The sequence below is a fragment of the Dryobates pubescens genome, chromosome 3 (genome assembly GCF_014839835.1).
Source record: "Dryobates pubescens isolate bDryPub1 chromosome 3, bDryPub1.pri, whole genome shotgun sequence".
In the NCBI taxonomy this organism is placed as follows: domain Eukaryota; kingdom Metazoa; phylum Chordata; class Aves; order Piciformes; family Picidae; genus Dryobates; species Dryobates pubescens.
The window spans coordinates 34,967,006-34,989,299 of NC_071614.1; the positions used below are offsets into that span (position 1 = coordinate 34,967,006).

The 22,294-nt window shown below is 40.4% G+C and overlaps 1 protein-coding gene across 2 annotated transcripts in view; it reads right to left on the minus strand.

Annotated features, from left to right (window-relative positions):
* Positions 1-22,294, minus strand: part of LRRC1 (leucine rich repeat containing 1) — a 74,203-nt gene that overhangs the window by 38,645 nt on the left and 13,264 nt on the right. For both annotated transcript variants that reach the window (XM_054179946.1, XM_054179947.1), the window contains exons 2-4: positions 18,972-19,089; positions 4,973-5,051; positions 713-802 (exon numbers count right to left, since the gene is read on the minus strand). In XM_054179946.1, coding sequence (XP_054035921.1) covers positions 713-802; positions 4,973-5,051; positions 18,972-19,089 — 287 coding nt within the window. The remainder of the gene's footprint in view (positions 1-712; positions 803-4,972; positions 5,052-18,971; positions 19,090-22,294) is intronic.

Genomic DNA, 22,294 nt, shown 5'->3' on the forward strand with positions numbered 1-22,294 from the left:
TCTCTCCACTAGCAGGAGAGAGATTGTCATTCACCAAGTATGGATAATTATCCAAGTATGGATATTTATCTCAGCCAAAATGAGACAAATAACCAATGTTCACTTTACTTTCCATGTGTCTCTAACTTGGAATCTGTCCTTGCAATCCCGCTCTACTTTCCAGAGCTAACAAGCATAACTTAAAAGCTTATGAAATTCCAGCTCAAAAAAACAACAAAACATCTCCACAGCTTCCACTGAAGGTACTTTTTTCAGAACCAGACTGCTCATACAGTTAGGAACCTTCTAATTCCCATCCTCATCACAGCCAGCTTTCACCCATCTGTTCTTGTGCCAACAACTATCTGGTTTTTAGCTAAGCTGCAAGCCATCTGACATATTCACAATAACAGATCAATAGCCTACTACAATGAAGGAAAGCAAAAGGTCAGAGATATTTAATTTTGCACCTAAAATTCCAAGTTACTCAAAAAACTTAAAGAGAACAGAGCCAAAATATACACACATGCTTCAGATTCTGCATTAGTCTGAGCATAACAAGCGAAAACACAAAGGGATTTTTCCAAAACAGATCCCTCAGACTGGAAAGAACACAAAAAATAGAAGTGCATATCAAGCAAATAACATTATAGGTGTATCACATACAATTAAACAAGTCATTTATACAATAGGTGTAACAAAAAAGATAGTAATAAAGTATAAAAAAACTTACTTCCCAATGTTTTCAGGTAGTGCTTGCAGAGAGATGTCGTTTACTGAAAGACACGTTAAGTTCTGTAATTCAGGAAAGCTTTCAGGCAACCTATGGAGATATTAATTCAAATCAAGGACTTCCAGAATTACTCACATTCATGCAATAGATACTGAAAAAAAGAGAGCATGCAGTGGAAAACAAGAGTCTATTTAGCAAATACACACAGAGGGAGGCAAGCCCAGACTCCAGCATGATCCTCAGAAAATTCTAAGGATCATAGTATGAAAAAAAACCCTGGGACTTAGGACTTATCTGAGTCAAAGAACAGAAAATATTAGTGTCTCCTACCACCTCTCTTCCCTGTCCCCAATTTGCAACTTTAAAAACTATAGGGCTTCAGAACATTTTAAGCACTTCTAATTTCTTTTTTTTTTTTAATCAAACTAATTTAAACAATATGGCAAAAAAATTAAACTATTTTTATTCAGCCTTCAGTTACATACACACTTACAGTATGGCCATTCTTTTTTTACCCACTAGGCTGCTCTTCAGTTGCTGCATTTTGCAGAAACAATCTGTTCACTATGAAGACAATATTCTCCTGTTACAGCATTTCACATTTACTTGTTCCAAACACAACAGCTTGTAATCCTTCCCTTCTTACACTATAAAATGCAGACATATGCAAAACACTCCTAGAGCTCCCAAAGCCTTTAGGTCCATCAGCCAGCCAGTTTTCTGCAAGGCTCAGCTTCCCCTCCCCTCAGACAGATTCCCATACCACTCACTCCTCACTGCAAGCTGGGCTGCCCCAGGCAGCTCAGTTTGCAGTTTCACTGGAGACAGGATAGGGTAAAGGGGGAAGTGAGGTTGAGGAGGAGAAGCACCTGGCATAGAACCCTAACTTTTGACCTCCAGAGCATGCAACCTAAATTCAAGCTGAAGCATTTGGTTCCTGCTCTCCCCATCAGCCAGCTCAAGGCACATGTTATGACCTGCAAGCAGCTGGCCAAAAGGAGATTTGCACCTACAGGGAAACACAACAGCGCATGCAGTGGGGTGCTTCTCGTGTGCTCAACTCCATACTGCATTCTGTTGTTTTTCTGGACTTTATTAACATCTCAATATCTCCAAAATGTGAGCTCCACTTTTTATTCATTACCATTTTGTCTTTAGAATAGAATAGAATAAACCATGTCATTCAACCACAAACATGCAGTTGTTTGCAGCACAGCCATATTCCAGCCCCAAGAAAACATCTAACCTACTTTCATATCCTGAGTATAGTATAGGTCAGCCACTCCAGTTCATGTATCTAGATTCTCTTTTAGATCATTTTAGAATAGAATAGAATAAACCAGGTTGGAAGAGACCTTCAAGATCATCATGTCCAACCCATCATCCAACACCACCTAATCAACTAAACCATGCAACCAAGCATCCTGTCAAGCCTCGCCCTGAACACCCCCAGCAACAGCGACTTTAACAGGTTTAGGACTGGAAGTAAACAGCCTGATTATCTTTTGGTCAGCCCTGAAGTGGACAGGTAGCTGGAATTAAATGATCATTGTAGGCTGCTTCCATCTAAAATTACTCTATTCTACCTATAGCATACAGTGGACTCCCAGTCTAATCTACTATAAATATGCCTGCTTTTCATTAATAGAAACCTGAAATCATCTGAAAACAGCTAGAAAAAAGTGGCCTGCTAGGCCCTTTACTGCTGCAAGTTCATCAATAATTGATTCTGACAACGTACTGTAGTAGTGGTAGGACATCAATTGGGAAGACCTCTAACTGGCTTTTAAGCTTAGAGGAAATACAAACAAGAATCAATGGCTAAAATAAGTTCCATAATATCACACAAAAAAGGACACCACTACTAGGCCTTCCCACTGTAGGCAAGTTAGTGACAAAACTTACATGCTGTCATATAGGTGAAACTGAAACTTTGGATTTCATCACAGAAAGTACCTGGCAACTCTGCAAACAGCTCCCAGTATTTGTGTTTTTCTAACTTAGTGAACAGCTTGGAGTGATTATTTTGCAGGACATGTCTACACTTTGAAGCCACTTGATCAAGCATTTTTTAAATTCTCTTGAACTGTCAAGAAAGATCTATACCAATCCTATTAAAAAGTCTCTCACTTCTTTTGTTAATTCCGCTTAACTGTACCTGTGTATTATAACTGCTGCTTAAGGAAACAAATTAATTTGGCCTCTGGCCTTCCTCAGACCAAAAAAAAATGGAAAAGGACAGCTAGCACACTATTTCCATCATTTTTCAACAGTCCTAGCTCACTGGAGAGGACCCAGATGACTGGAAGCTGGCCAACGTGATGCCCATCTGCAAGAAGGACCGGCAGGAGGAGTGGACCTTGACAGGCTGGACAGATGGGCAGAGTCCAAAGGCATGACATTTAACACATCTAAGTGCTGGGTTCTGCACATTGGCCCCAACAACCCCATGCAGTGCTATAGGCTAGGGTCAGAGTGGCCAAGAAAGCCAATGGCATCCTGGCCTGTATCAGGAATAGTGCAGCCAGCAGGAGCAGGGAAGTCATTGTGCCCCTGTACTCAGCACTGGTTAGGCCCCACCTTGAGTACTGTGTCCAGTTCTGGGCCCCTCAATTTAAGGACATTGAGACACTTGAACATGTCCAGAGAAGGGCAACGAGGCTGGTGAGAGGTCTGGAGAGCACAGCCCTGTGAGGAAAGGCTGAGGGAGCTGGGGTTGCTTAGCCTGGAGAAGAGGAGGCTCAGGGGTTACCTTATTGCTGTCTACAACTACCTGAAGAGAGGTTGTAGCCAGGTGGGGGTTGGTCTCTTCTCCCAGGCAAGCACCAACAAGATAAGAGGACACAGTCTCAAGCTGCACTAGGGGAAGTTTAGGCTGGATGTTAGGAAGAAATTCTTCACAGAAAGTGACTGGTCACTGGAATGGGCTGCCCAGGGAGGTGGTGGAGTCACCATCACTGGAAGTGTTTAAGAAAAGACTGTATGGGGCACTTAGTGCCATGGTTTAGTTTATTAGATGGTTTTGGGTGATAGGTTGGACTTGTTGATCTTGAAGGTCTTTTCCAACCTGGTTAATTCTGTATACATACAATTTTGATTTCAATACCATCAGATGCATCTCTGAGCTTTATATACTGCACACTGATGTCTGGGAAAAAGTTGTTTGGTCAGCTTAGCCTCAGTTTATTTTACTGGATTTTTGTGGTATTATTATCCTCACTATATAGATGGGATACAGAAGCACAGGGATTAAGATCCCTTTAATGCTCAGAGATGTGACTTTCAAGAGAACTTAGGATACACTACAGGCAATATTTAAAGTACACTTCTGAAGAATCTCAGCTGCACAGAAGTGAGAAGCTGTCTTGCAAAACCACAGGAGAAGCTTAAGATATTACAGACACTCTCTTCTCCTGTGCCCCAGGAGAGCCTACTAATCGTGCAAATATTCCTCACCCAACAGGGCAAAGCAAAGCAGGCTGGCAAAGCCCACTGTGAATACTCTGGTTTATATGACTTGCTCAGCATCACGAAGGACCTCTGTGGCATGGGCTAGTTTAGGAAACCGTTCTCCAAATAATATTCAAAGGCATTAACTAGCAGGTTATCCCTTCCTTGTTATCTCCAGCCTCAGTTCACTAGATAGATTCCAAATTCTTCAGCAAACAGAAGAGAGAAATGTAAACAAAATTCTCCTTCTACACTAGAAGTGTGCATAATCCCCAGACCCGTTTTTCAGAAGGCAGACTGGCAGCAGCCACAGCAGCTACTGACATACACAGTGCATTTTTGCCACATGCTACTGCATCTCACTGTGTCCCAGTTCATGGGAGGGTGACGAAATGCTAGTCCAAGCTTTAATCATTAGTAAAAGCCATTATCTGCATCGGCTGATCTAAAGTCTATTCCAAACTGTCAGGCACCTGGGTTTGTGCCAATGCATTCATGCTAACCAATGCCTTATCTCTCCCAAGAATGAGCATGGTTTTCCTATGCATTTCAGAAGAGGAATTAAAATTATTTGAAACAATCAGATTTACATTTTTCCTGGTTGGCTAACAAATTTCATCCCCTCCCAGGAAAGATGCACATCACTTTTCAAATTGAACTTTTGATGCAGTCCATGCCAAAGACAGACATTGTTGGCAAGATTTCACAGAGATCCTAGATCACAACTTTTAAGGGCTTATTTAAAATTGTAATTGTTACAGTAAGACTGTAATTCTGGCATGGCAATACTAAGAAGAAGGTGGAAGTTACCTAGTCAGTGGATTCCCACTGAAATCTGCTATCTGTAGTGCTCTGCAGAATGAGATGCTTTCTGGTATTTCAGGAATATCTGCAGAAAGAAGAAAAAAAAAGGAAAAAAAATTGTCAACAACTGTACTGAATCTACACTGGAATTATTGCCTTATTACATTCTGTAACTTGCTACTGCAAGGACTTATCTTGGTATCTATCAAGACATTTCAACATGCAAGATTGCTTCATATCCAAGTACACGGCTACTGCAGAAGAGCCATCTTGTGCTTTTTCACATCCAATTTCCTTCTCCTGCTCCACACTTGTCTTCCTAATCCTATACTACTCACCTGTCCTTGGACTGATGCTTAACAGTTTCTGTCAATCAAGGGAGAAAAAAAAAAAACCCACACAAACACAAAACAAAAACAAACCCCATCAAACTAAAACAAGACTCTATATGCTAGGACTGTTGGGGGGGGAGAATTAAAATCTGAACCTTCTGTAATTTGATCACAATGCCCCCACAAACTGTGGTGGCAGAAAGTACATGGGAAGAGAGAGCAGGTGGAGGAAAAAGATTGTGCAAGTTTCCCCATCTGAAACATACACTCATGGAAGCAGAAACAGCTTCCCTCTCACATTAAAGCCAAGTAATCTGAAAACACTGAGACCCAACAATCTGAGAAAGTGCTAGCACACTATTTCAGATTGCCAGAAAGTACTCAGAGATGTGAAAACAGATACATTTGTCAAGTATCTTCAGCACAACACATTGACCTACTGAAGCTGGATATGCTATCTTAAAGAATTAAATTGTCTTCTGGGTCTCTTATATCAAGCTGTATTTCCATGAACAGACTGATTGTCCTCTGTGTAAGTCCTTGTTTACTGTCATTGCGATCCAGCAAAAATGAAACAAACATGTTTGTTTTCCTTGTTTAATAACTTAGATTTTTATGATTCATTCTGAAAAGAACTCAAAAAAGAAAAAAAAAAGGGGGGGGCAAAACTTTAAAATATCAGACTTCTCTTCCCAAAGTTTTTTCCTATTTTCTTGTTTTCTACAGAGCATTACATCTGTTCCATCTCCTCTTCCTGCTGTTACCACAAAGAATAAAGTTGGGAAGTAGCTTTAAAGATTTTCCCCACACAAGTGGCACCGCTGACCTCAGGAGCCATCAGTGTCTAAATATATTGACAAATATTTAGAAACTAAGTCTCTTCCTACCCAGCTGAGTAACTAAGAATTTCATTCAAATTATGCATTTCATTCAGCTCTTCTCAAAAGTGGTGCAATGGAGGGAGGGGAATACCTGCTCATCAGGTTCATCTCTTCCCATGTAATCCGAGCAAATGTATTCATTTTGAATGATTCCCAGCTCAGAACTAAACCCAGACCTAGCAAGAACATTTTCCTAAGCCACAGGCCACCTGTTGTGAATGATTGACAAAAGGGTGGTAAAGGAGCACCTCCTGAGAACCGTCTTTTTGTTCCAATGTGAGTGGAAACAGCTGGTGGGAAGGAGGGCAACAAGCAGCCCCAAATGGGTTTCAGTCTATCCCAAGGGGTACTTCCTCTTGGAATGGAAGCAAATCCCTCTCATCTCACAAACCCCAGTGTTCCCAGTACACTCACTCAGTTCACACTTTGGAAACAGATGGAGAAACAGTTCCTAATTATTGCAGGTAGCTCTGGAGTGAGCTAATCACTAACCCCAGAAATACACTGCATATTCAGAAAATACATTGTTACTAAATATTAAAAAAAAAAAATAAAAAAAAAAAAAATAAGAGAAGTGAAGACCCATAGTGCAACACATCAAACAACTAAGCTCTGCTTCCATGCCAAACAAAGCCACCTAGGATGAGGTTTGCATGGAGCAAGGCGAGCAGCTCAAGTAGTCGCTTCAGCATACTTGGTGAAAGAAAACACGCTTCTTTTCATTCTACACAGACACTAAGGCCCAGCGGCAGCTGTCCGATAAAATGGAGTAGGTGACTTCAGAGACCAATTCCCATCAGAGATATTCTTTATATTTTCACCCACCTACTCCTTCAAAATAGCTTTGACATCTGAGGGGGAACAGTTCTTCTCTAGAAATCCAATAGCAATGAGATAAACTGAGTGAAACATTGGGTGAAGCCTTTGAGGTTAGAAGGGACAGATCACAGTAAGTCCCCAAATCAGGATTAAAAGCACTTACTCCCCTGTGGTAGCTTTCTTTGGATATTAGGAAAAAAACATTTACTGAAAGAGTGGTCAAGCATTGGAACATGCTGCCCAGGGAGATGGTGCAGTCACCATCTCTAGAGACGTTTTAAAAAAATGCATAGACTTGGCACTTTGGGACAGGGTTTAGTAGTGTTAGATTGATGGTTGGACTCTATGATCTTAAAGGTCTTTCCCAAGTGAAATGAAGGACAAGACCACATGGTGGAACCACAGCAGGGCACAAAGGCCAGAGAGGTGTAGGGGCTGCAATTTAGTATTCAGCACAGGGAGGCATCAGGATGGAGAGCAACCAAGTCTCATGGTCAGCCTGCACAAACCTCTTCATAGCTTTCATCTCAAGCCCAAGTCCAGTGGAACACACACCAATGACACAGTCAACCAGCAGATTTTCCATGAAGAGCCTCAAGAATAGCCATGAAACTACCATCATAGCCCCAGGGCCTCCAAATGCTAGTGACAAACACTTGAACAGTTATGTTCACAAGCATTTCCACTGACCTCGCTTCACGAGACAAAACCTCAGACTATTCCTTTCACATGGTAGGGGCAAACAGGTCTGAATATAGTGCATTTAAAAGTAACTGAATTGAAGAGACATTTCATTGAGATTGCCTGATTAAACAATGACCTTCATGTGACACATTATTGTAACACCTGAACTACTTAGAAACATTTGGCTGTCAATAACACTCCAGAAAGTGAAAACACTGACATGGCTGCAGGAACATTGCACTGCCTTGCAAAACAGGTGACAAATAAGCTCATGCTACTTATTTTTTTGATCTTTTTTTCTTCCCCCCTGCTTTCTCTACACAGAAATGCACATAAAATCAAAACCACAAACTTGCACTTATAGACAGCAAAGCTGATGGGTTTATGTATTCCATGACTGAGAGACATCTGTAGAGACTGAATTTGTATTACAGGAGTACTGACAGAGATCCTACATGCACTCAGACAGATGTTGTTACTTCCACCTTGCATTATAGCAATGACAAACACTGATACTGAGCTCACCTAACCCGCATCAAGTGAAGAATGTGTCATCTACCATCTAGTCATCATACCACCTTTCTCTGGATAGCCAGCTGTAAAAGTTCTGAAAGGGACATCAATGTTTCATATTTTCTGAGAACTCAAATTAACCTGTTTCTTTGCAACCAAGTCAGTATCCACAACTTCAACAGATGCATATATGTACACACACCAAAAAAACACCAACCACAAAAATCCAGCTTCAATTAAAGTAACCATTTTAACTTGGTTTGGGGGGAAAAAATAAATAATTCTGTACATATATATACACATATATAAAAATGCAACATACAAAGCCGAAGATAAATGTAAATCCTTGGTGGCAAAGGTTCTGAAACTAATCATGCTACTGTTTTCCTCTACCAACATGTAGATTAGATTCATAGCCATTTTGCTACTAATTTTTTTTTCTACTTCTGTATGACAGGCTACAAAAAAAACCAACCAGGAAATACCCCCACTGATAGTTTACTCACTTTTCTCTTCCACCTAAGTAGACAAAAGACAAAAATTCAGCATAACTCTCTGAACTGAGTGTCATTACACATTTACTGCTTCAGCCTTGTCGAACTTGCAACTCATTTTGATTGCAATGCATCTTAAAAGATTTCTCAGGGAAAAATTGGACTGATAATTACAGCAGAAAAAGTGATGTTCCATAATAGAAGTGCTGCCATAATCACCTGACATGCAACAGAGGATGTTTAAATGTATGAAGTCCTTCTGTCTCTTGATGGCTTAAAGCAGCTTTCACCATTACTGTTTGCTACTTGATTTCATTACAGACATTAACACATTTGTCTCTGCCAACATAAGCAGCAGTAAGGTTCAACGCTTTTCTTGCCACTGCTGGATAACCAGCTCAAATCCTACTTAAACATCTAGGATTCTTCTAATGCTACATGCTGACGAATGCTCTGCATTTACACAACGTCCCAGATGTTCTGGCACACGGATTGTGCAGCATTGCTAATAATAAAGCCATAAACCAGGCATAAGTCCTATGACGTGTGACAATACAAATACATTGGCAGCAAAAAGAAGTCATGCCAGTAGAAGTGGATGAAAATCAAGCTTGGCAGTCCTGTATTTAAGAGGGCATATTTCCCACCCCCCCACACATGTACTTCCCCATTCAAAACACATCTTTAGAGTGTTTATTGTTCTAGTTCCCACATGAATTTGCTAACAATCTATCAATTCCTGTACAAGTAACAGAAGAGCTAAGTTTGAATTCTGTACTGTCTTGCTTCTAAAAAACATTTTGTTTGGTGCTAATCTTTCTTTATTTAAGATTTTTACCATCTGTACAACAACATCTCTCAATCCCCATTCTTCCACCTTCCTTCTGACAGCTCAAAGGGCAGCATAGAAGACAACCTTATTTTTAAACTGATAAAAATCTTTAGCATGGCACATTTTTACAGCATTTTATACTGAATTTCTACAACCAACTATTTAATTTTTTTTTGTCTACCCAAAGGCTACCTGACCAGCATCCTTTACACATTCTACAATAGTGAACATAATTTCCAATATCTAATCAGTACCAAGAGAGCAGGGATGGTACTAGCCTGCTACAAGGCTCCCGGATGAAATCTACTCAAGCTCAGCTCTAGCAACTCCTGACTCTAGCTCAAAGTAAGAGCATTTTTACAAGAACTTTGCTAAGTTTCAGATATGAGAGTTGCACCCACATTCCTGAGGAAGCATTTACAATGTTCAAGAATCTTTCTGGGAGCAGTTATGGATGCTGTTACATTTTCCAGCTATGAAAGCAGTACAGAGGGTTGAAGCTGGCCCACTGCATACAATCTTGCACTAGTCAACCCATCACAAGTCAGCAAGGCCTGATCTAAATGGTCACCATGGAAGGCCCACCATCAGGTACATACAATGTCACAAGCAAAACATCTTAACTACTTAATCATTCGTAATTATAAATGTATTCAGCAATTGATTAGTTTATACCAAATGTATAACCAGGAAGCCCATTCCAGACTCAAAGACAGTGAATCTATACAACATTATCCCTCAGGAGACATAACCAGCAGCAAACCAGATCTCATCCATCCCAGTCCATACACAGACAATATTTTCCCCCCTGGCACTTCTCTACTACAGTATTTCATGTATACAAGCAAAAGGTTCATCAAAACATTAAGCACTGCAGTACTCAAGTAATTTAGGAGTCCAGTGGTTCTCTTCTCACTTCCAGAGAGCTGCCACCCGCCTTCTCATAGAGGAAGCCTGCTTTAAGAAAGCTTTCCAGCCACGCTCTCTAACTCCTCCACCTTCCAAATATGGGATAAAGGAAACTGCCCACTTAGTCTAATACCTTGCAAGAAGGAATTTGTGCCACAAATATTTGTCTTTGCAAAGCACTTCTCAGCTGGAAAGCCCAACTGAGCAGGCTGGTGTCTCACAGATGCCACCACCACATCTCTGTAGCCTCTCTAAAGCAGCCAAGTACAGCTCCCAGAGGTTCCATCTCCCCAGGGGGAAGGGAATAGAAGAAGGTTACTCATTCTCTCCCTCCATTTTGACACGAAGATCATGGCACATGTCATGAACTGACAATAACTTTCTTTTTTTTCTCTAAAATTCAGAGGACTGAAGTAGGTGTGGTGCTATAATTCGCAGGGCACAATGTGACAGGAGTCACATGCTTCTTGCCAAGTCTATTGAGATTAAGTAGCTCTTGTACCAGTTGTTTACACTTCCTCTTCAGCTCCCAAGCTGAATACAAGAGTTACAGCTCTTTCAAGACTCCTCTTTAGACCTTTAAGAAAAATTCGCCAACAGGTTCAGGTTGTTTTTTTCTCAACTAGATCCCTTATTGTATAATTAATAAGAAACTGAAGTAAGGTACAAAACTCATTCCTCCTCCTCATTGCTTCTGGGTATGTTCCTTTTCCAACGGAGAAGAGGAGCAGAGGAAAAAATCCTCAAAACTGAATTTGGTTGATATATACATATTATGCAATGTACTTGAAAGAAAACTGCAGGAACGTAAAAACAAGCTGTTTTGTTCTTTGGTTTTTTGACAGATAGTACATGGTAAATCAACAGGCTGTCCTCCTTCTCAGCTGCAGGAAGAAGCAGTAACAGAGAACCAAGAGCTGCAAATTAGAAACAAGAGGAAAAAGAAGGGGGGGGAGGGAGGGTGAAGCTCAAAGTTCAGATCACAAGGAAACAATAGCTGCAGGTGAATTAAGTGTAAGGGTTCCAGTTCGGCAAGTTATTTAGTTCTTCTGCCTTTTTACCAATACATGCCAATGAAGGTCTAAACAAGAATAGGAGACCTTTTTATAAGGATTTCAGTCTCAGACTTTGAGGCTAGCAGGAATTAAATACTTCTAGTCTGAGAAACAAGAGAACAGAAAATTAACAAGCAGTATTCTACCGACAAAGCTGTGGATGACTGTATCAAGTGTTTTAACAGCCAAGTTACTAATTTGATTAATTCTTCAGTAACTTCATAAATGGCACCTAATCTCAACAAAAAAGAAACCAAAGCCCAAGCAAATCTGTGGACACAAGAACAACACCTGTTTACAGACTGCCATTTATGACCTCTAATCTAGATTATCCAGAAAATGAAATATTTATTTTATGTCACTCCCATATAGATTGTCTGATGTTTAACACTTGAGCTGATACATCAGCAGGCCAAAGGTTTAAGTCTTCAACTTATCCTACTGCTTTCGAAAGAGAAAAAAAACCCAAAACACACAACAAAATTTAGTAACACAATCACCTCCTTCAAAAACCCAGAACAAAAACACTCTTGAAATCCATAGCCTTCTCTTGAATTTGGATATGGGACACTGTTGAACAAGTCCATAAGCAATGTTTCCTTAGGAAAAAAGATCTGTCAGAATATACCATGATGGAAAAATCCACTTTTCCTTAATGCATTTAAAAATAACACCTTCTAAACTTCTCTAATTAGATCATTCCATCATGAGATTTCACTTATCTCTCTTTCCCAATCACATCTGGCACTTGCTGCTTCTTCCTTCCCCTCCCTGATGAGCCTTGCTCAGCAAAGTCCAGTCTTTTCTCTCTCACATTACTTCTCCTGCTACATGAAACACAGTCTCATTCAATTTACCAAAATCCTATTCATTTTAGTTACACAGATTCACAAATGGCTACTTTCACACCACTTCTTCAAAGTGAGCAAGAATTTCTACACATTTGTGGGATTCTGCTGTGCTCCAAAATCTAAGAGCAATTTGCAGTATATGTTTCTTCCCCACTACTCTGTTTCAAACATCAATCCCTAAACTGCATGCGAAATGCATGAAGATGGCAACGCTTTTAAAACTAAAGTTTTAAACTAACCTTAAGGATGGGAGAAAATACAAAGAAAATATATGTCACCAGAAATTAGACATGTCCAAACCAAACAAAAAGAAACAACTAAAGGAGTGGCAATTTCTGTTATCTCCAAGTCTGCCACAAGGAAGCTTTGCTTTCATTAGCATATACACATTTAAAAAAAGGAAAGAAAAAAAAGCCAGTCACTGTCCTGACCCAAGCTAAGCCTTTAGATCATCTGCAGTAGTGCTCTACCACCATATAAACCACAGTAATTTCTTCTTGGTTTTCTCAACCAGGGCTGCAGTGAGTGAATTCACAGGATACTTGCTTGTTCCAAATAGGACATGTCCATTGAGGTGTAAGAGAGCAATTCTTGTTTATCTGTAAGTGCTCACCTGGACACAAATCAGTTCAGGAGTCAAAGAAGCAACTTCCAGCAGCTGCATATGTTAACAAAACAGATGCACTTGCCAACTGCTGTCTCACAGCACCGTTTCCTGGCTTCTTTTGGTTTTTTATTGTCCACTGAGCAAGAAAGTGTCAACTCACCTTTATTTCTCAGCATTCTAAGCTTTGCTATTTACAGGCAGAGAAGATGAGTATTTCACAGAAAAGGTCTCTGCCCAGATACTGTTGATGTGCAGTAGACGTGGTCAGCCAGAAATGAGGAGAGTGCACAGGGCAAAAGACAGCAGCTGTCAGATAAGAGAGTGGAGCCCGTGTGGGACTTGCAGGACAGCATCAGAAGACCTAGAGTGCTTCTGCTTATGTCCTCACTGTAAAATTGCTGGGTCACCAGCCCAGGCTGAATTGAAGCAAGTGTTCAAAGCTTTTCCTCTGTCAGTATTTCTAGTTTGAAAACACTGGTTATCTTGCTTTTGGTGGGGGAGAGGAAAAGGGGGACCCACTTTTGTGGGCAAAAGGGAAGTAATCCTAGAGTATGGATGACAGGTATGTCTTTTGAGAGCAGAGAGCTGAATTAAGAAGGGAAAGCACTGGAGTGCATGCACTGATAAAAACAAGCAAACTGAAGCCCCAGAGAGCAAAGCACCGATTATGCACTGCTCTTCAGTGGCACAGTCTGACGCTCTGCAGGTCAGCTACTGTGTGTCACACAGCCTTCTAAGGAAACTTTAAATGGCATGTTGAATAAAATGTACCTATTACACAATACATAATGAATGTGGTGTCCTGAGAATTACTAAGGTCTCTAAAGAGACTTTTGATCAAGTTGTAAAAGGAATAAACACTTCAGATAAAAAGCAGTAACATCAAACTGCCTGCAACTGAAAGAACAGCAATTAAATACTGTAGCTTAAAGTACTGTGCTAACTGAAGACAAAATAAAATAAAAATTTGTAAAGAGCCACATTCAGATTTTAGTATCAAGCATCATGCAGCATCAAATATGGATTAATGAGATCTGCCCACACAGATTTTCAGTAGATGCTATGGCAAACCCATTGTTCCTCAGTTCACGAAGTTACAGATCTCAGCTCTGCTGAAAGCAGAGTCAGCGTCAGAACCAGCATAATCCATCTGCAAAGATTATCAAAATCCATTTAATTCTCCCACTGCACACACTCTTGCATCTTTTCCACTGTTTTGAGACTCAGGGCTTGGACGCCAGACAAAACCACGAGGTTACAGAGCACTTCCATAGAAGAGCAAGCTAACTTGAATCCCTTTATCTGCTGCCAGCTAGAGTGCCACTACAAACAGAACAAACCTGCCAGCACACAGCAACTATATTGACAATACAGTTTTGTATGACGAAGTCCTTGGTAAGCACATTCAATGGAAGCAAGAGGAGTAGCAGCAGAGAAGCCTGCCAGGTTTTTATCCTAAAGAGACATCAAAACACGCAGGCATGCATAGAAGTGCAAGAAGTTCATCTAGTGTATAAGCAAGGGGGTTAGCCTTCATCCAAAAATGGGGTGGACAGTGGAACTTTTCAAATGGCATTCCTGCAGCTGGGAAGGGTAGCAAAGCCACCTCAGTGCCAAACACACAGTAGCCACTGTCCAGTCTGAAAGCTCACAGTGATTTTCTTCTTAGTCTGAAAGATCTGAATGAAAGAAGCTGCTAATAAAGGCTGTAAAAAGCATAGGACACACACACCCCAAAAAAACAAATATCATCCAGACTTCCACAGCACACCCATTAAGAGAAAATGGGGGGGGAAGTGAGGCAGCAATTTCTTTCAAATAGTAATACTACAATTGAGTTAACACGTTCAGAACATTAAGGATTATGCAATATTGTGACAAACGTGTCAGTGGAATCTGGAGGATTTAATACTTGTCAAAGGCCAAAAAACAACAACAACACAACCCTCTCTTCTTGGAACAGAGATACACTAAAAGGGAGTACAACACATCTGCAAGAACACTACATACTTATGTAGCATACATAGCCCCAAATATCAGCATACATGAAATGAACTACACAAACTTTGTGTTACACCTCCTGTCTGGAAGAAGCTACAGAACAAGAAAAGCCATTAACATTTTAATAAATCTGGGATGGCAGGACCCTAAGCTCTAAGAATTCAGCCTCCAGTGGTTGCACAGAAGAAAAGGGAGGAGGGATTCACTGGAGGAAACCTCTGCAAGATAAGCAGCATGGATAGCAACCCACTGCAGTTCCCAGGGATCTCAAACAAGCTGCATGCAGTGGGAGAGTGGGAAGCTTAGCAAAGTGCCAGCTTAAGCACAAGGCAAAGACTACAGAAATTTCAGCTCATCTTTCTTCCTTTGGAGACTGCACTTCTTTTCTGAATGCTAAGGTCTTTCGACACTTTCCTGGTGAGTGCCCAAGTGCTATGGGAAAACAAATAGCACACAAGTGCTTCTGGTTGTGCCTAGAGCAGAAGCTCTCCTCTACCATGCAGAGCAAAGAATTGTGCTAAAATTCAATGCAAAACACCAGAGCCCTATCCAAACTTCAAGGATGTCAAGCAAGGACACTTCAGTGACCTCATGTCCTTGCAAAATTCAGCAGTGATGTGAAAATCCAGAAGATTTACCCAAGCTTGGACAGCCTCAGGGAACACACACTGCAGTTGAGCATCTGTCTCAAAAGATGCTACAGGGAACACTATGAGTTCCAGACATGCTTTAGCCAGCAACTCAAAAGCTCAGGCATCCACTGCTGAAATCCTATGAATCTGTTTTATTTAGCCTCAGAACTAATACATCTGGCTTTTGAACAACCTAAGACCAAGGGGCAGAGATAAACTGCACTGCCAAACAGCTTTCAAAGCATTTACCATCACTGTGCATTTTCTTGACACAGCTTCCCTGCCCTCTGATGTTCCCGCTCTTGATTCATCCATTCAACTTTTGCTCAAACAGCCTCAGCCAGACTAGAGAGGCACAGGGGATGCTTCCTGGAAAATCTGCATGAATACATGGCCTCACAGAGGAATAAGAAATAGCATCAACATGCAAATAATGCAGGAAAGGTTTAAGATGATATGGCTCTTAGCCTTCCTCAAATCCTTCTTTCTGTACTGCTATGACCCTCACCTTACCCTCCCCACTCTTCTCTCATGGACAACCAAGATCATACGTGCATCAAGTTCACATCTGCTGAAGTTTTACTTGAAAGGATTTTTTGTACTTCTAGATTCACTTATTAACCAAAAATTGCTTAAAGGATTCATTATGTAGATACTACCTGTCTTGGGCATTTTAAAACACTTGGGAATTTAAGAAAGCCACATTCAAGAGTTTCCCTTCTCACCTTTCCTGAGCGCCTAAGCACTAGGGCTACTTTTACAGCACTTAATGCCACATCACACAGGCATCCAGAGCTACCTCTAAACAGTCGGGGGAATCCTGCCTGGTGGGATCAATCCCACCTCCGGATGCAACAACTCATCACTGCATAACACACAACTGGCCACTTGAGTCTGTAAGCACACCAAAGTCCAGCAATTTGATAAACGCTCCACCTCGTGGGGCTTCAACAATCATAAACTGACCAAAGGATTACAAAGGAGGAGAAAGGAAGACATATTACCATTTTATTTAGAGAAATGAAAGTACTTTGAGCATTCAAAACCCTTTACTCTCCTCCTGTGATGAGAGGTTAAAATATGACAGGCTACTGCTGTACACAGAACATTGCATGAATTTATATTTTCATTTTTAAGGTCTTGAGGAAACAGAAGGGCCAGAACTGAAAGCAATTAGAGGACTGAACAAGATAGCTAGAACACAAAAACCACAGAACAATGATCTCTTATTTCCCAAGTTCAGATGTCACCATCACACTTTCCTATTCACTCAGCATGCTGCATTTTGAAAAGCTGGGCTGTTTTTCTCTGCCTGAAAGGAATACAAAGCATTTCTTTTTTTTTTTTTTTTCCCCTTACAAGTACTTTGGTAGCTACAAAAACACAAACTGATGCAGTACAAACCACCAAACAGGAGAAATCTTTGGCAGGCTCAGAATCTGGCATATTGGAAAGTGGGCTCAAAACACAAAGCTGAGAAAGGAAAATACTATAAATCTCAAAAATCTTAGGTGAGAATTACCCCTGCAGCATCCCAGATGGTGTGTGTTTTGCCTTTTAATTTGAAGAGCTGTGAGACAACCATAACATGAACAAACACCAGAAAGTAACTTCAGATATGTTCTGCCGTGGCTTCCCTGTATCCCCTCACACACTGCATTTTTTCATTTCAGTACTCAAGTCATGCAGTAACTGTGACGTGATTAAGCAGAGGGAAGCAGTATCAGTCACCCTCTATAACGAACCACACAGAAGAGAAAGTAATGCAATAAAATGGGCCATTAACAATCAACCTTGTAACTGCCCCCTGCCACCTGCATTAACCCAACCCATCAATTCAGAAAAGACTTCCCTGTGCAGTAACTTCTAACAACAAGCGTCTACCCAGCCATAAATGCTCACACCATCTGTCCTTGTTACAGTTGAGCTCTCTCAAGCCAGCTTCCAAGTCAGGCTGACAAGAGTTCACATGGCTCTTATCCACCAGCTCTTTTGCAGTTAGTTATTCATTTGCACAGAGCACTACTAAGCCCAGCGGAGTGTTTCCTTTTGTATAAGGTCTGTCACACAGAGCACCCAACCCAGGCAAAGTCAGTAGACAAAATACTGTACCAATTAATGCTTATTTCTAACATCTTTTAACCAATGCATTTCTTCTGTCACTCTTTTTTTTTTTCTCCAGTCTTCTTCTCTTATGAAGTCTTGCAATGTGCATAAAATTATATGGTTCACAGGAATTTCTCAGCAACTGCCCAGAGACTCATTACACTTCATCAATTATGTTATCCAATAAAGATGGCATTAAAAGCACCAAACAAATAACAGAGAGATGCAAATTTTATGTAGTTAGAGGAAGGTGAAGTGGCCACTGAATATTCTTCAGTGGCAGAGTTAAATCATACAGAAAACAAGGCTGCTCCTTACACTACTTATTCTCTTGAGTTACATCCCTCAGTTATTTACAAGGTTACACAACCTTTCTGTCTCCCACTCCATCCATCACACCTCAGAGAGCATTTTGTGCATATCCAGTGCGCATCAGGAGGCTAAAATAGCTGACAGTTGCTCTAGTTTGGTAACACGGATTCACTGTTTCTAGATCACTGGGTCACAAGGCTGCTTAAAGGTGACCCACCAGCCTCTGAACTTCTTGCAGAACTGGTAAGTTCACCAGGCCACCACAAGAGAGAAAAGAAAAAAAAAAAAAAAAAGGATTTGTTTTAACTCAATCACAGCTCAGGACAACATAAGCAGCAAGCAGCAGAAGCAACCAATAAACCCATGGGTTTCCTAAAACACACCTTAAAAGATACCTTCTCCCAATACCCTTTTCTGTCTTTATCTCTGCAGGTGACACACAGACTGATTCCTCTTCCAGAAGTACAATTAGAAATACCAGAATTCTGCCTCTTGCTAATCACAGATCAAGAGGAAAACAGAAATAGAGAAATGGACTTCTAAGCCATAGAGTGGCCTTTTTTCTCTTCTAGGCTTGGGGGTTTTTTTGACAGAAAGGAGCTTTTTTTCTTACAATTTCTTTTTCTGTTTTTTTCTTACATTCTAGGCATTTCAGACAGCTTGGGGTAAGAAATCAACACTATGACAGACGTCAATACAAAAATAGGATGCAAAGCATTCTTTTAAATTGGAAAATAAAGCAGGCCCTCAGGCAGAACTACACTCAAGCATTATTTTATTACTATATTTCCACCACTGGCTCTCCTCTGCCCTTTCCTTCCTCCCCACCTAGAACTACAGACAAATCCATTAATTACACCGCAAAGTGTTCTGCAGGACACAGATAGCAACTTCAGACATAAAAACCCTACTAACCCAGTTTCATAGACCATGTCATAAGATGATATAGAATCAAACAAATTATCATGAGAGCATACCATTTCGAGACAAATCAAGTTCCACCAGCTGCATGAAATTTGCTATTTCTGGAGGGAGCCGCTGGATTTCATTATCACTAAGTCCAAGTTTCCGTAACTTCACAAGTTGGAAGAAAGGCTGAAAGAAACAAGAAATCTCCATGTCAGAAAATATTCACATAACTCACATACAAGCATGATAAGTGATAATAGCTGGAAGCTATTTGTGCTAAAGTTGCTGCTTAAAATCAGTTATGCAGACCATTTTAAAGCAGATCTGAAGGAACAGTGTTCAATTTTGACATGCAAACAGACTATAATCTGTTTTGCATAAAATATTTATTTGAAAAACAAACAAACAACAAGACACCAAAAACCCCAGCAAAAACACATACATCATCTGTAAAGCTCACTAGTGAAGATCACAGCAGCCAGGCACTACCAAAATCCACAGTGCCTGCATCAAAATCATTAATGGGGTGAGGTTACCCAGCAGGGTAATTAAATGCATTCTAATTACACAAGGTTCATTAGGAAGTTAACATAGAGGGACATTTCTAGAGGATGATCCAGAAAACCCACAGAGAAGGGCTGCCAAGGTCTTCTTCATCAGCAAGCATCATAACCAACTAGGTTATAGAGCCAGCCTCTCTGGGGAAGACTTACTCTAGCTTCATACACTCTCCGGCCCAGTTTCGAAAGGACTAATGAAAGTTGGGCAAAACATGCAAAATTCTTCCTAGCTTGAGGAAGAACCCAACCCAACTCTGTCTTTAGTGTCTATATGGGCACATAACACAGACAGGATGCTAACTTTCCCTATGGGCTTCGAGAGTCTGGGACCAGCCCAAAATGAAAAAAAAAAAAAACAAAAACCAACAAAACACCATCAAAGGAGAGAGGCCAAGCTGCAGGTTAGGTCAACCACAGGCATTGTGAACAGCTGCTAATCTGAAGACAAAATAGTCATTAAAAACCCTAATGAGCCACAGACCCTAAGAAAGTTGAGAGCTCTCATTTCAGCTTTCTTCTCCTCCATGTTAGCTACTGATTTAGAGTGATTGCAGGTGGTGACAATTTGTGCCAAATTAAATAACTTGTACATCAAGTCCTTGCAACCGTAAATGACCAGACTCCTCAACTTTCAAGACTTGTGTATCCCTAGACTGCATAGACATTTTTGCCCAGCAGGCAGAACCTGTGTCCACTTGTGCCATGTGTGTGTGTACTCTCATGGATTTTGCCCCCTCAGGGTAACTGGAAGATGCTGGCAAATTTGGGATATCCACATACAGTTTACCATCAGCAATCCTTTCTTCATGCTAGAGCGTGTGCTCCGAGTTACTCAAATCTACCTTAGACTGACATGGAGAGCTATACAACAAAAGTCTTACTAGTACACAGGATAAAACCAGGGTCTTATAAATGTGTGTTATGATACAAGTTTTCAGTCTTTGATTGTCTTATTGCCAAGATCATAAATTTGGGGTTGAGTGCAAGATTTGCAACCCTAGCACTAACTTTTTAAATACACATTGTTGTTCTTTGCTCCAGAAAAATAAAAGATAACTGAAATTAATGTGTGTTCCCTCAAAAACATTAATTCCTTTTAGAGAACAAAAAGAATAGAGCTTTAAAAAGATTGAGCAGTCAAAATAATGCACTAGAACTGAATGTGAAAAGGTGGCACTCCTTCCCCACCCCAAGTACCGAAAGCCTTTTGTAGCAGTTGAAATTATAAAAGGAAGATAAAAAACATTTACAATTGCACATGTCTAGATCCCTAAAAACATATATTACAATTAAAATAGCCAGAAATGTTTTTTCATTCCTTCTTTGTCCTCACAAGATCCATGACTGCATTTTTAGGTCATTAACATTTTTTTAATCTTCCAAACCAAATGCATCCCTTTTGCTAAATATTTATTACTATGACTAAACCAGGAATCCATCAGAAGCTTAGAAAAGCACTTAAATACACTTTCGTGGAAACACAGGAGAGATCTCAATCAGTCTTAACAATATCCAAAATAAGTACTTGCCAAAAAGTGTTCCTCAGCCAGCGTGCAGCTGCTAAACTATGACACTTATAAATATTAACATTCTAGTACAAGCCTTCTCATAAGCAGCAGTTGTGCTTGCCAGAGATGCTCCATAATGGAAAGTGAGAAAAGACAGAAGAAATATCAAAAAAGCTATGGAGGACTGGGCATCACTAGGAAGGTCTGAGGGCCCTCACCACACCAGTGTTGTATATATTTATTAAATGTGCAGAGCACATCTGGGAAACAAACAAAAATGAACAGTATTTGAAGGCATTCCTGTTTCTTTGACTGCTGAAAGGAAAAATTAACTGGCAGCTTTATTTCTAATTTGCATAATTTTTCATGAATGACATTTCCTAGATAAAAACAGAAACTGTAGTTATGTGAAAAGCATTTCTTTGAACTTTTTGTTTGGTTCTTTCCTTTTAAACTATTGAACTTAGTCACTCTTGCAAGTTCAGTACATAATCCTCCCATTTCAGTAATTATTCTTCCTTTATCCGAGGCACATCATCAGTGCTCTAAAGCACACCCAGAGAGGCAAGTACCTCCTTTGGCCACAGAGAAGAAAGATAATTAAGAGCTTAGTGAACAGAGGTCAGCAAATATGAATAGATGTATACACATATATTTCAGTATCTGTAATTTCTTAAATATTTATCAACCAATACAGATCTAATTCAGTGCTTCAGCTGCTGCCTTAAAAGCTTCAGCATGAACCAAAGTGCAGTGGGGGCTGCTGGCCAGAGCAGCACACCCATCCAGCATGCTGAAATAGAAGGTTTTGATCGCAGACCCAATGTCTCTAACAAGTATCTTGGCAACATTTTCCGTGCTGCTTAATTTAGCCAGCCTAATTAATAGTGCTTCAATGCGACAAATGATTCCATGGGCATCAGCGCTAAAGAAGCCTAAAACTTTCCATGTCGTGGTGATTCCCAATCTTCTTCTTTTCCTACTGTCAAAGAATTTATAGATAGGTGTCTCTTACACAGACTCTCTAGGAATACACATTTTGAATAAAACCCTTCTTGAATTGGAATACTAACCAAGTCTTTCTCCTGCACCCAGCCACATACATTTTTAAGACTTCATTCTGACAAAATTGGATCAATGTCAGCCAACAGAAGGGTGGGGGGGGGAAAAGGACACAGATAAGTGCATGAGTCATGAAAAAGTATAAAAAGACAGTGGAATTCCACAGGTTAGGGGTTTTGGGGTTTTTTTTAAAAGAATACCACTACAACTAGCATTCTTAAGACTACAAATAAGAGTTAACAGAGTTAAGCTAAGCTAGTG